The sequence below is a fragment of the Sander lucioperca genome, chromosome 23, assembly GCF_008315115.2.
Source record: "Sander lucioperca isolate FBNREF2018 chromosome 23, SLUC_FBN_1.2, whole genome shotgun sequence".
NCBI classification, from domain to species: domain Eukaryota; kingdom Metazoa; phylum Chordata; class Actinopteri; order Perciformes; family Percidae; genus Sander; species Sander lucioperca.
In genome coordinates, this window is record NC_050195.1 from 18,287,571 (window position 1) to 18,300,170 (window position 12,600).

At 42.5% G+C, this 12,600-nt stretch overlaps 1 protein-coding gene across 1 annotated transcript in view; it reads left to right on the top strand.

Annotated features, from left to right (window-relative positions):
* LOC116050030 (transient receptor potential cation channel subfamily V member 5-like) overlaps positions 1-9,005 on the top strand; it is a 29,906-nt gene extending 20,901 nt beyond the window's left edge. The window contains exons 15-17 of the mRNA XM_031300091.2: positions 2,161-2,429; positions 5,749-5,855; positions 8,656-9,005. Coding sequence (XP_031155951.1) covers positions 2,161-2,429; positions 5,749-5,855; positions 8,656-8,854 — 575 coding nt within the window. The 3' untranslated portion in view covers positions 8,855-9,005. The remainder of the gene's footprint in view (positions 1-2,160; positions 2,430-5,748; positions 5,856-8,655) is intronic.
* Positions 9,006-12,600: the final 3,595 nt, after the last annotated feature.

Genomic DNA, 12,600 nt, shown 5'->3' on the forward strand with positions numbered 1-12,600 from the left:
TTTCATAACTCTTATTCAGTCACTATCAATAACAATACACTTCATAATACACAACTCAACTCATACACTAAACAAACATGCTACTCTTGGTACCATACTCACTATTGCTTCCACTGTTACTCTGTAAATACCCATGTTAAGTACCCAAATACATGTTAACTTACTCTTACAGGGACTACAGTTAAGTATTTAGCAAGTGACCGTAGCTACACAAGTACTCTCTCTTTTTAGTGTCAAATTAACATACACACAGGTAAGTAATGCATAACTTGAAATGACATAAAAACATGAAAATAACAGTTCAGTAATACCACATTACTCCAGACTGAATACTCTTAAGAACTTGTCTTGTTAATCTCACTGCTTTTACTGTTTTTAAACCTCTATGAATTATGTTTATGAGCTGAATTATCTAACATAACTAATCTTTAACCCACAGTCAGTTATTGTATTATTTTCACAAATATTTCACAATTAACGTTTTAAACACTGACTACCGCACACTCCACTTATCAAAACATCACGGAATGCTCCTTTAACCTTCATGACGCTCAGGCTGTGGCGTTAACATTTACCGGTGATTAGCATTAGCTTGGCCTGCTAAACAATACACACAGTTAAACAGTTTCCTACAACATTCACTCGGTTCATCCCGTTTCACACCGTTTGTCCTCACTACTGTCTTAACCACATATGTCTCTAAACGTGTGTTTCACTCCTTACAGCTCACACAGAAAGGTAGTAGCTTGTGTTTAGCAACCGAAGTCATTACTATCAGCGTCCGCCATCTTAGACACACGAGGCGGCAAACATACACACCCATAACACGGTCAAATTCAATGTCTCTTAATGTCACGGTTGTTAGCTAAAGCTCTAATAACACCAACTACTAATGTCTATTACCCGGGTTCTGATTACCGTCAGCTTACCTGTAGGAAATATGAAAACACAGTTCAGATTAGGAGCTGTAGCATGTACACTTAAACTCGTTCATCACGTACTGACTTCTACTTGTGTCTAAGTGTAAAGCTTAGAGCGCCCTCTGCTGGCGAAGCTGAGTTAAGCCAGACTAATATCACCCATTCAAAACACATTAATTCAGAATCCCTTGTGGTATATTATAGACAATAGAGACAGTAGTTACCTCGTGTTTTTAGACTTTAGCTTCACTCATTTCAAAATTTAGAGGGGGGGGGGTGCAAATAATTGTAAATAACACAAATAATTAACACAGTGCCACATGGGCAACATGTACCAACAAGTAATTATAGGTGACCTATTATATAGCATTTTCAGCTTCATACTTGTATTTTTGTGTTTGTTGTAGAACATGTTTACATGCTTTAATGTTCCAAAAACACGTCTGATACTGCCCATGTCTGCTGCACCTGTATTCCCCCTCTTTCTGGAGCTCCTGTCTCTTTAAAAAGCCTAGTCTGCTCTGATTGGTCAGCTTTCCGCATCTCGCTCCTGTTGTTATTGTCTCGTACAGTCGGTGTCCGGCTTCAACGGAGTATACAGCAGTACTTTGTACCTTGAAAAACACCGATAGAGGCTTCTAAACCAAATACTACCCAATCGGGCATGTTTCAACAGTAATGTGACCCGAAATTGAGGAGAATTTAACAACATTGGCAGCCAAGATTACAGCTTTTACTGCCGTTAGCAGGAAGCTACATGCGACAATGTTAACACTGCAGTAGCTTAAAAATACACTGCAGTAGTTCCTGCCTTGCTGGAGCAGATGACCAATCATAAAAGGCTGGTTTAGAGTTGCGTTACACGCAGCTGAGAGTAGAAAAAACTGTTGAAACCGGAGCGTTCAGAACAGTTGGAAATCTGAACATTTTAGCTCACTGGGATTTTTCTAAAATACGTTTACCTCATTATTTGCAGCTCTGGCCACGTTTAACATGAAAATTGGACATACTGGATGTTACTGGATATAACATTATAGATATGACAGAAAATACAGAAATAGGGTTGGTCCTTCGAGCCGGATTCAGCGTGGTCACCGTGGGATTGTTTAGAGATGTTCTCGGATCAGTATATATACACCCAGTAGATGCCCGCGGTACCTTTAATTCTCACGCAGCTGGTGAGATTAGAAATGTTTGGAATAAGATGAGTTAAACTTTTCTACTCTCATGTTCTCCTCAGCCCTGTGGATGGTGTATATGACTCAGGAGTATGGCACCCTTAATGAATATAGCTCCTACCCCAGCATCCTCTGGGCTGAGTTTGAGATCAACTTGGCCCTAATAAATATGCCGGAGAACCCTACCTACGTCACCCCCTTGATCGTCTACGTGGTGCAGGTCGCCTACACTATCTTCGCCTTCGTCCTTCTGGTGAATCTACTGATAGCCATGATGTGTGAAACGCAAGTGAGGGTGGCCCAGGAGAGAGACGAGCTGTGGAGGACTCAGGTACACACACGCACGCATGCACGCACACACCCGCACGCACACACACAGACACACACACACACACACACATATAGAGACAGTGCGCATCGCGTCATACTCTGACAACTCTCCGTTGACTTGTATTGTGTGTCTGCTAGCAAACAACAGAAACATCCCTAAAAGCTGCTGTGTGCTGATGTTTACTACTAAGTGAAGTCTCAAAAGTAGAGGTCGACCGATATGGGTTTTCTCTGGCCGATGCCGATGCCGATCTTTAGAAATCAGGGTCAGCTGATGGCCGATTTATTTTGGCCGATATGTGCTTGTTTTTAAACCTCTATTTGAAAGATAAAATGTAACACTAATATACACAGAATTTCTCAACAAAAACATTTATTGAACACTTCACCAATCTACACTTGTATACTTCAATTAAAAATGTATAATGTAAAAACGTACTGTAGCCTATATTGTATAAATAATGTATGAAAAATATATTAAATAAACGAAACAGGTAAGAAGAAAATAAACTTTGTCAAATAAACTTTTAAATGAAAAAAATAAAGTTTAGTGCACTTATCAGCATTTATTAAACTTCTGAGAATACAAATCTGCTTCACAGAAAGTGACGTTATTATTAATCTCAACATTTCCTCCTAACTCCTGTTGAATCCCATCAGACCAGGGCTCTCTAAAGTCAGTTCTTGTTCACCTTGTTTGTTAGATCATTGTTCATTAGTTTGTGTGTTTTCTCTGTGTTTTGGGGACCCTCCTGTTAGCCTACATGTCCTGTTGACCTCATCAGGATCTTATCTCAGCACATTTCTGTCATTCAAGCAACTCTGAGTTGTAATTTAAAACTCGTCCAGCCAATTTAATAAAATTAAGGGTTTTATTCGTGCTCGAGTCCATAGATGCAGTTAATGGATACAGGCACGGAGAACTGAAGGCTCTGTTAGCAACGATTAGCTCCGTTAGCGGTTAGCTCCGTTAGCGGTTAGCTAGCTCCAGTTAGCTCCGTTATAGGAGTGGATGAGACTGCCAAGGACAGGGGTAACAACCAGACTCTGATGACATTCCGGGTAGCTTCCACAGCGGTGTGGCCGCGGTGTTTTGTACGGTTTTATTAGTACAGTTAATCCCAAGGTAAGAACACCAGCAACATGCTACTGCTAACGGTAGCGTCTGAACCTGAAGTGGCTGCGCGAGACACACGGCAAGACTTCACGAGGGGAGGGGCTGGAGGCAGCTGGTCTGGGTACGTTGTAAAAAATGTCACCTATTCATGTTTTTAACACTAGGCTGCCCGCAGATGCACCTGCCTATTAATTGGCTTGATATACTGGGATATTGGCCGATGCCGATTATGTTAAAAAATGCCAAAAATCGGCCGATTAATCGGCCGGCCAATAAATCGGTTGACCTCTACTCAAAAGAGCCCAGAGCAAACTAAAAGATCCATCTCAGCCCAGACACTCTCTGTGTGAACGTTTCAGGACAGTTCAAACACCAACAAACAGACTGAAAAACTGTTTTTATCAGAGCTGTCAAATGATAAATTTTTTTAATTGCAATTAATCACTGAATTTTATTAATTGCGATTAATCGCAAGTCCATATTAACAATCGAAAGCCATTCTTACCAGTGTATCTTGATTGGGAATCAAATGAATGCAAAGAAAGTTACTTTATGAACTTGATTTTAAGATTTGTAATTATTTATTTACTGTAAACAAAAGAAAAATGTGTGAATCTGTCATTATTGCACAATTCCTCCAAGTACCTAACTAAAAAACTAAAAATCCCTATCCTTACTAGAGTCAATCTAGTGTTTAGTAACTCCTAAATAATGTTGATTACTCACTGACGTCCAGTGATCACCGGTTAAGTAGCACTCTCCAAAATAGTGCTTTGCCTGAGTGGGTAGCATCACGTTAACTGTACTACTATGTTTAGCTCCGTAGGTGGTAGCTCAAGCTTGACGTACTTCGGTGATATTTTAATTCGGCTTTACACAATGTGCATATGGCTTTCGACTTGTCTACGAGCCGTCCGGGAGTTTTGGAAAATAAAAAGCGCCATTCAGGATTTCATTGCTGCTGTGTTTCTCCATCCTGCTGCAGCAGCAGGATGTGTTAGGAGGAAGTGGCAGCTTGATGATAAGTAACGGTGCTGCAAAGGGTCAAAATAGTAGCCTGTTAGGCACCACGCGAAGCCGAGTGAAGTGTAAAATAAATTAATAAATGCCGGCATGCAATTAATGCGATTAAAAAAAATTAATCGCATCGCGTCGGCCCTTAATTGCATCGCGATTAACGCGTTAACGCTGACAGCCCTAGTTTTTATCTATTTATATAAGAGCCATAATTGAACATTAATTGAGCATTAACGCCGCTTGACTTCTGAGTTTAAGGATGAATCGTGCCGTTAATGTCTTGTTTGTGTGGTATGCCTGTGTTTTGTTTTTACTCTCCTTTTTAACAATAACCTACCTCTTTATATATTTTATAGTGACTTTAGAAACTCTTTCATACACATATATATATATATATATATATATATATATATATATATATATATATGCTTTTTGCACTTAATGCATTTGATGTACAATGACAATAAAGACTATTGTATTCACTTTTGTCTTCATAAAAGCTCAGTTTTTCGGGTCGGCAGCTTGTAAAAAGTTCTGGGTTCTTTATTCTGTTGGTAGTGAACATCAGCACACAGCAGCTTTTAGGCATTTTCTTCTGTTGTTTGCTAGCAGACGGAATAAAGAGGAGGAAACCTTCACGCAATGCAAGTCAAGGGAGAACGGAGAGTTGTTCTCTTTACTGGGACTTAAAGGTCCCATATTTATAAAGTGAGATTTCCATATTGTCTGTATTGATTAAAAAGCAGGTCGAAAGTATTAAAATGCTCAACCTACTGAGAAATGCACTTAGCCCTTATTCAGAAACTGTGCCTTTAAACGAGGCCTTCCGTACACAACTATACGGTAAAAATTGCCGCTGCAGGGCTGTTACAGTCATTCCCCGGCTGCAATGACGGTGCAGAAACTGCAAGAGCGCATATGCAGAAGACCCGTTTCAGACAGAGGGGGAATACAGGTACATTCAGACAGACTGTATGACAAGAACAATGGGTATCTTGAACATTAAAGCATGTCAACATGTTCTAATAGAAACCCCAAAATACAAGTATGAACCTGAAAATGAGTATGATATGGGACCTTTAAAATGCGCTCTGTCTCTCTGGACTTGCGTCTAAAGACACAGACACATCATCATGTCCCCGTGCATTGCTGTGTCATGGTAACGAGCTGTGTGCATGTTGTGAAGGTGGTGGCTACGACTCTGATGCTGGAGAGGCGGCTGCCCCGCCGCCTGTGGCCCCGGCTCGGGATGTGTGGGCTCAGCTACGGCCTGAGCGATAGCTGGTATCTCAGGTAAGAACAACTATGGCGACGCAGTAACCATGCATGAAACATAAGCATACATTATCTCATCCAATGCGTTCAATAAACATTCGATAGGGGTGACCGCGCCTTGGCAGTAGGAGCCCCCAAACTCTGGAATCAGTTGCCTCTGTGGGTACGCGATGTGTGCTGCCTGCACGATCCAACATGCGCAAGATGTTCGCGCATGCGCAGATGATAATCCTGTTTACGACACTGCACGATCTGTATGTAACATGTAACAACTCCTTTCATTATTTTGGATTGGCAACCACGTAAACACCTCGTAATGCATAGCGTAAGCTACATTTAAAAACATCACAACATCCCCACCCTACATGGTCACAAAAATAACAATGTTGCCGAGGCGTAGGACACGGACGTCCATATGCGGTTTTGGATCAGTGACAATAAGTACTTAATTTAAATATCTTTATAAAACAGACCCGCCGTGAACTGCATAATGAATAACATAAAATGTAGCCTACAAAAATATGCCGCCAGTGTTTCAACGCATGCATGATAGTGTAGGGAAACCGTCGCGTTTTCTACTACGTATTTATGCACGTATCAGATCGCGCAGGCACCACAGATCGCCTACCGACAGCCTCTACATTTTAGGTTGGCTCCTACAAGGCCTGTTTTCAAATCCCGTCCCGTCTCAGGCTTTTAACCCACCAGAATAGTTGCCTTTCTATATTATTATCATGTTGCTGTTCAACTGTGTGTTCATTGTGTTCGTTCTACGTTTCAGTTGTTCTGATTGTACTTCGGTCAACTGCTGTTGTTTTTAAATGTGCTTCATAAATAAATAAATAAATACCCAAGACCTGAACGTGCGTACCGGCCGATACCGAGTACCATAGACGTAGATTTGTGGGGGGATGCAGTAGACATGTCTCCCCTTAAAAAAAATATAATCCCTCATCCTCTAATATTACCGTTTCCATGCAGCCGTGTAAAACAGGATGTTTCCAGACTTGTTGGAGCGTGTGTTGAAATTCAGGATTGATTTTAAGATTTTAGTGCTGACTTTCAGAGCCTTAAACGGTCAGGCCCCACAGTACATCCTGGACCTTTTGAAGCCGTATTTCTCTGGCCGGACTCTTCGGTCCTCTGGCCAGAACTTGCTTGTAGTCCCTAAGACTCGTTATAAGACCCGAGGGGACCTGTCTTTTCAGTCTGTTGCTCCCAGACTGTGGAACGCCCTGCCCCTGTCCATGCGTCTGGCAGACTCTGTTGTCTCTTTTAAAAAGGATCTGAAAACATGTTTATTTAGGAAAGCCTTTGGTTGATGGGTTTTCACTAATGTCACTTTAAATTTACATATGTATATACATTTTATATTGTTTGTTTTACCTATTCTTTTGTACAGCACTTTGTGATTTTATCTGTGAAAAGCGCTTTATAAATAAATTTTACTTACTTACTTACTTACTAACACGGCGTCTCTCTTTCATTCCTTCAACCAGCTTCTAGAAAAGGTCGCCTCATATCCAAAAACCTGTTGATATCAGAGTCTTTGACAATGTTTAAAAGTAGCTGTGTTTCTCCTTCTTATCGGGTCAAACTGTCAGCTGGTTGGTTTGTGTGCAGTAACCATAGCAACATACAGACCTGACCATAAGCCGTAAACAGGCGAGAGGGCCGTAAACTGTCCCAAACTGCAGTAAAAACCCAGACTCAGACGCAGATTCTGAATACGCTGTATACATGTCTAAAGAATGTCTCTAAAACCTGAATAATGCCAGAATATCACACACGCAGTCCCTATGTAACACATTTTCAGTTATAAAATGCAGAGTGCTGATATATACGGCAACAAGTGGCTTCAATGTGGCAGATGTAGCATGTGAAGAATGTCCCATAATCAAAACCAATGAAGGTGTGGTCCATTGTCTGCGTCATTTCCCCGCTTCCCATTCATTTCTATGGGAGCAGCCGTGCAATGCATTCTGGGAGCGTCGCGGGGACTTTGGAGAAGCGTGGCGTCAAGTCACCCTGCTCCTCATTTGCATAAAGTTTAATCCAGCCAACTTTATGCAAATGAGGCTCGGCTCGGCTCGGCGGCTCTCAAAAGCTGACGAAAATCTTTTGAACTGACCTTAGTTGATCTGAAATGAAGACAGATTCAGTTTCTCTCTTAAAATGTTTTCAGAAATACGTTTCGGTGAACTATTTTTGTAAAATACCAGATTGTATACCGAATGAGCCGTCATTATGGTCCGTTTTGAAATCCGGAAGCAGCCAGCCCCACATGATGTGTTCGTCCAATCAGCTGCAGCCATCGCGGTTGTAGGAGGGCGGAGCCTGTTTTCTTTGCTTGTCATTGGTCAGTGGAGAGAAACTGGTGGCGAGGTCACTAGCGTGCAATGCTGGGAAGCGACGTGATCCCATCCGTGAAAACAACGCGTATATGGACGCGTCCTATGAATCAGAAATGTTGGAGCAAATGATTGTAGAATGTTTGGCCTGATGGACCAAACTCCATTCAGAAAAACATGCGTTTTAAAAGTCGTCTTGCTGACAGACCAGACAAAGCATGAATTCAGACTTTCCACAACTCCTCATCAGGATGTTGTTGTTTTCAACTTAGTTTTCATCCGTCTGTTGCAATTACATCACAAAAAAAATCTGTCCTCGTTTACTTCCTGGAGAAGTAAAAACAAAACAAGTAAAATAGTTTCTTCAAATTTAAATTAGCAGGAATAAAAAGACTAATCAACGCTGACCCTTCCAGCTTGTTTTTAAGGTGTGCTGGGCGTCTAACATTTATTATTGTCTCTACTAGAGTCCAGACGGACCGGAACCAGAACCAAAACCAGACGCCGCAGAACCAGGACCAAGACCAGACACTTCAGAACCAGGACCAGAACCTGACCCAGGAGCTGCAGTTCGTCCGAGCAGAGCTGCAGCAGCTTGGGTTTCTGATCCAGAAGCTGGTTCAGAACCGGTCCCGGTCCGACTCAGGCTCACAGGTCTTCATCTGAAGGCCCCCCCCCCCCCCTTCCCCCTTGCTGTGAATGCAGCAATCACACTCTGATATGCACCAAACGCGCACCGAGACGTTTTTGTCCCTCTTTTGCTTTTTGTCGGAAAAAGGGACAAAAACTTTGAAAAAAGTGGAAAACAAACAGGGACACAACAGTCTGGTGGAAAAGGAAGAGAGACCGTACCGAGACCTCCTCTTCTTTTTTTTAAGATAATTTTTTAGCCATTTTCAAGCCTTTATTGGACAGGACAGCTTAGACAGGAAAGGAGAGAGAGGAACAACATGCAGCAAAGGGATGGAATCGAACCCGCGGCCGCTGCAGCAAGGACAGAGATTCTGCACATGGGGCGCACTCCAACCAGGCGAGTCACCCAGGCGCCACCTGGTGCAGCTCGTTTGTCCGACCTCCAACAGACACAAACGGCTGGAAGAACTGCACATTTTGGGACTAAACCATCTGCCTTGGTATTTTAGCAAGATGTAGTCGAATATCTTAAAGTTGGAACATTTTCAGGAACATTCATAATATTTTAGAAAAGAGACGTCTGCTCTGATGAACATATTAGGTTTCAACTTTCCAAAACACACAAGAACAGAGAAAGTCGTTTTGGTGCCTAAACTTAAGTGTCATCGCCGCAAAACGCTCACTTTTTGGTGCCTAAACTAAACCGTAATCTCCGCCGAAACGACCGGCAGCTCACGGTGCTCTGTACCCGGCTCACAGTCACCTAATCTCAGGTAACTGAACCACCAACTACCCCTGACCTGACGGAGCACCATGCGGAGCACCATGCAGAGAATCGAAGCCGGCATCGCATGGTTTATCCCTTACGCATGCACAGTCGTGAATATTTCTTTCGCGCCCTAGTGCCCCGCATGGGCCTCTCTTACGTCCGCAGTTACTGTATATTACAGCTGCGAGACCTGAGATCTGCTCCCAACGTCAGCATTGTACTTCAGCCAATGTTAGTGAAGCAGGTGGCCCGGATCTTAGAGGGCTACGCCTATACTCATAGAATCTGGAGTTACAATACGTAACTATCGTTCTATTTCGTATAGGCTTCGCCCTCTAAGAGCTGTCGCTATTGGGTCAAGGGCGAAGCTGATGTATGTCAATGCCACCTGTGACACCAAAATCCACAAGCAGATAGCATAGATTAGCTCCTCTTCCTTCTCACACTGTACAGGTTTTATTATAAAAACCTGATAGGCCTGCGGCAGGGAGCTCTGTAGCCTGTAGCGGCTTAAACAGCGAGCAACCGCCGCTCGGCGTCATCGAGCTCTGTAGCCAATGTCACGTGACCAGTCTCCCAGTTTGTGACGACATCTGACGTTTTGGTGCGCGTACATTATCGGCTTTGTGGCCCTGGTGGAACTCTGCACTGGTGGTGGATGGCGTCAATGCACTTGCATCATTAGGTTTAGCTTTTTTAATAACAAATCTGTCCTTTTTAGTCTCACTCTGATTACCTAATGCACATGCATGCACTAAAGAGGCTTTTCCATCCGAGAGACGCTGTGATTGGTGGATCGGATGTGGAGCAGGGGGGGGACTGACGGCGACGTAACCAATCACAGTATGACAGACGCTCCACTTAGCACCAACTGCAGCGTTTGATTTGAAATGAATGGAGCCTGCTGGCAGTCTGGCACACGGGGGTGCTCTAGTATTTTCCGTGGGTGCTCGAGCTCCGGAGCACCCTCGGAGCGAACCAAGCGGCTGAAAAACGCTGCGATTTTTTTATTTTCCCTTTTGTGTTGGAGCAAGTGAAGCAAACTCCAGATGTGGAAGCAGCCTGAGTTTGAGAGGAACCAGACCAGTCCAGAATGTCTCAGAAATGTAAAAACTAAATGAAATAATAATAAGTGTGATATTCTGTAACTTGCATCATTTAAATAAGAAGCACAACTTGTCATTGTGCTGTTTTTCTTGTTTAACTATATTTGATTTATTATCTGATATTGTTCAGAATCCCTCTTCTCCTCCATGTCTTCCTTCATTAGACTGTCTGTCTGTCTGTCTGTCTGTCTGTCTGTGTGTATATTTGATTTATTATCTGATCTTCTCCTCTGTGTCTTCCTTCATTAAATATTATTGTTTCTCCGTCTTGATTTTATTGAAGCTCTTTTGTTTTTTTAAAGATGATTTTGGACTTTCTACGGTAGCCCCGGGCAACCACATTGTTCAGGCACTCTGCCCGAGTATTTTCCTGTGTAGATTTTTGCTTTAACTTGTGTTTTTGGTTATTGTGCACATGCCAAATAAAGAGCCTTATTGAATGCACCATCTTTCTTTTCAAGTTTATTTTGATGCAACTACTTTTGTACTTTGACTCGTAACCGAGTATTTTTTAAGTTGAATTTAAAAAAGAAATTACAGTGCACTGCTAAATTGAGTGTACGTACGATGTACCCTACATTTTACTCCCGTCTCCCACAATGCAACACGGCCGTGTTTTCCCGGGGGAGAAGAGGCAGAGGTCGCCGCAGAAACTGAAAAGGAAAAAATGGAGCGCACTTTGGTTTCTAAACAGGGAAATGTAACACACGCACAGAGACACACACAGACACACACACAGACACACACACACACACACACACACACACACACACACACACACACACACACACGCACAGAGACACACACACACACACAGACACTAGGCTTGCACGATATTGGAAAAAAACTGACATTGTGATATATTTTTCCTGCGATATGAAAAAAGACAAATTTTTACAAGATGACATAATTAGCTCTATTTGGAAATAAATAATAATTCTCGACTACTGGGGTGATTTTGTAGGGGAGTGTATCTACATAGAAACTAAAAATGCAAATAGATTGTATTGTATTGTAGTGATAGTATTTTATTCATACAATACTATCATTCCAGGCTAAAGTGAATGATATTAATAATGCATGCATGCTTGATAAATTGATCAACATTGATTGTGATTGGTGGTTGGCTGTGCATGCAGAGCCAGCATGTCACACACTAGCAACAAACTGTGTATCCAAGAAGACTTAAATCAGTGTAAATGACGTTAGACACAGACTGCTGTTGTAGATTAGTGTTATGTTTCCAGCGTCGCGTCCCCGAACGTAACGTTAGTTGGGACAGACCCCTTGTTTCTTTAGGCTAACTATATTAGCTTTAGCTTGGCTGGTAGCAGCTTTATGCAGTGTCATGATTATGTTGCATTAATCAGGTGATTTAGTTCGTCTTTGCAGCGAACATGAAACACGGACTACTGTAGCTTCACTACCCAGGGAAAAGCATGTGCATCATCACTGTGTCTTGCGGTACTTTTCTACACACGGAGAGCCTCACTTCCCATAACAACAAAAGGTTACTGTTCGGTATGAATGATGAACAGAACCCAAATGCAGACAGAACGCAAAACCAGGAGTGTGAATTAACAGGTTTTATTTAAAGTACTCAAGTATCGAGTCCAGGTTTCCAGGGTGGAGAACAGGTCCGGTGGTTTCCGGGAAGGAGCGGGTCTGTCAGAGGAAGACAGTAGGCCGGCTAGCGGCGGGGTCCAGTGGCTGAATAATAATAATGTATTAATCCCACAGGGGAAATTACAATGTTTTCACTCTGTTGTTATCATTATACACATAGGCCACATGCTCAATACCTATAAATGCACTAATGGAGAGAGTCAGAGTGTAGAGGGGGGCTGCCCATGGACAGGCACCCCTGATATTTTGCATTGGCACCTCTCCAGCTACCAGTCCAC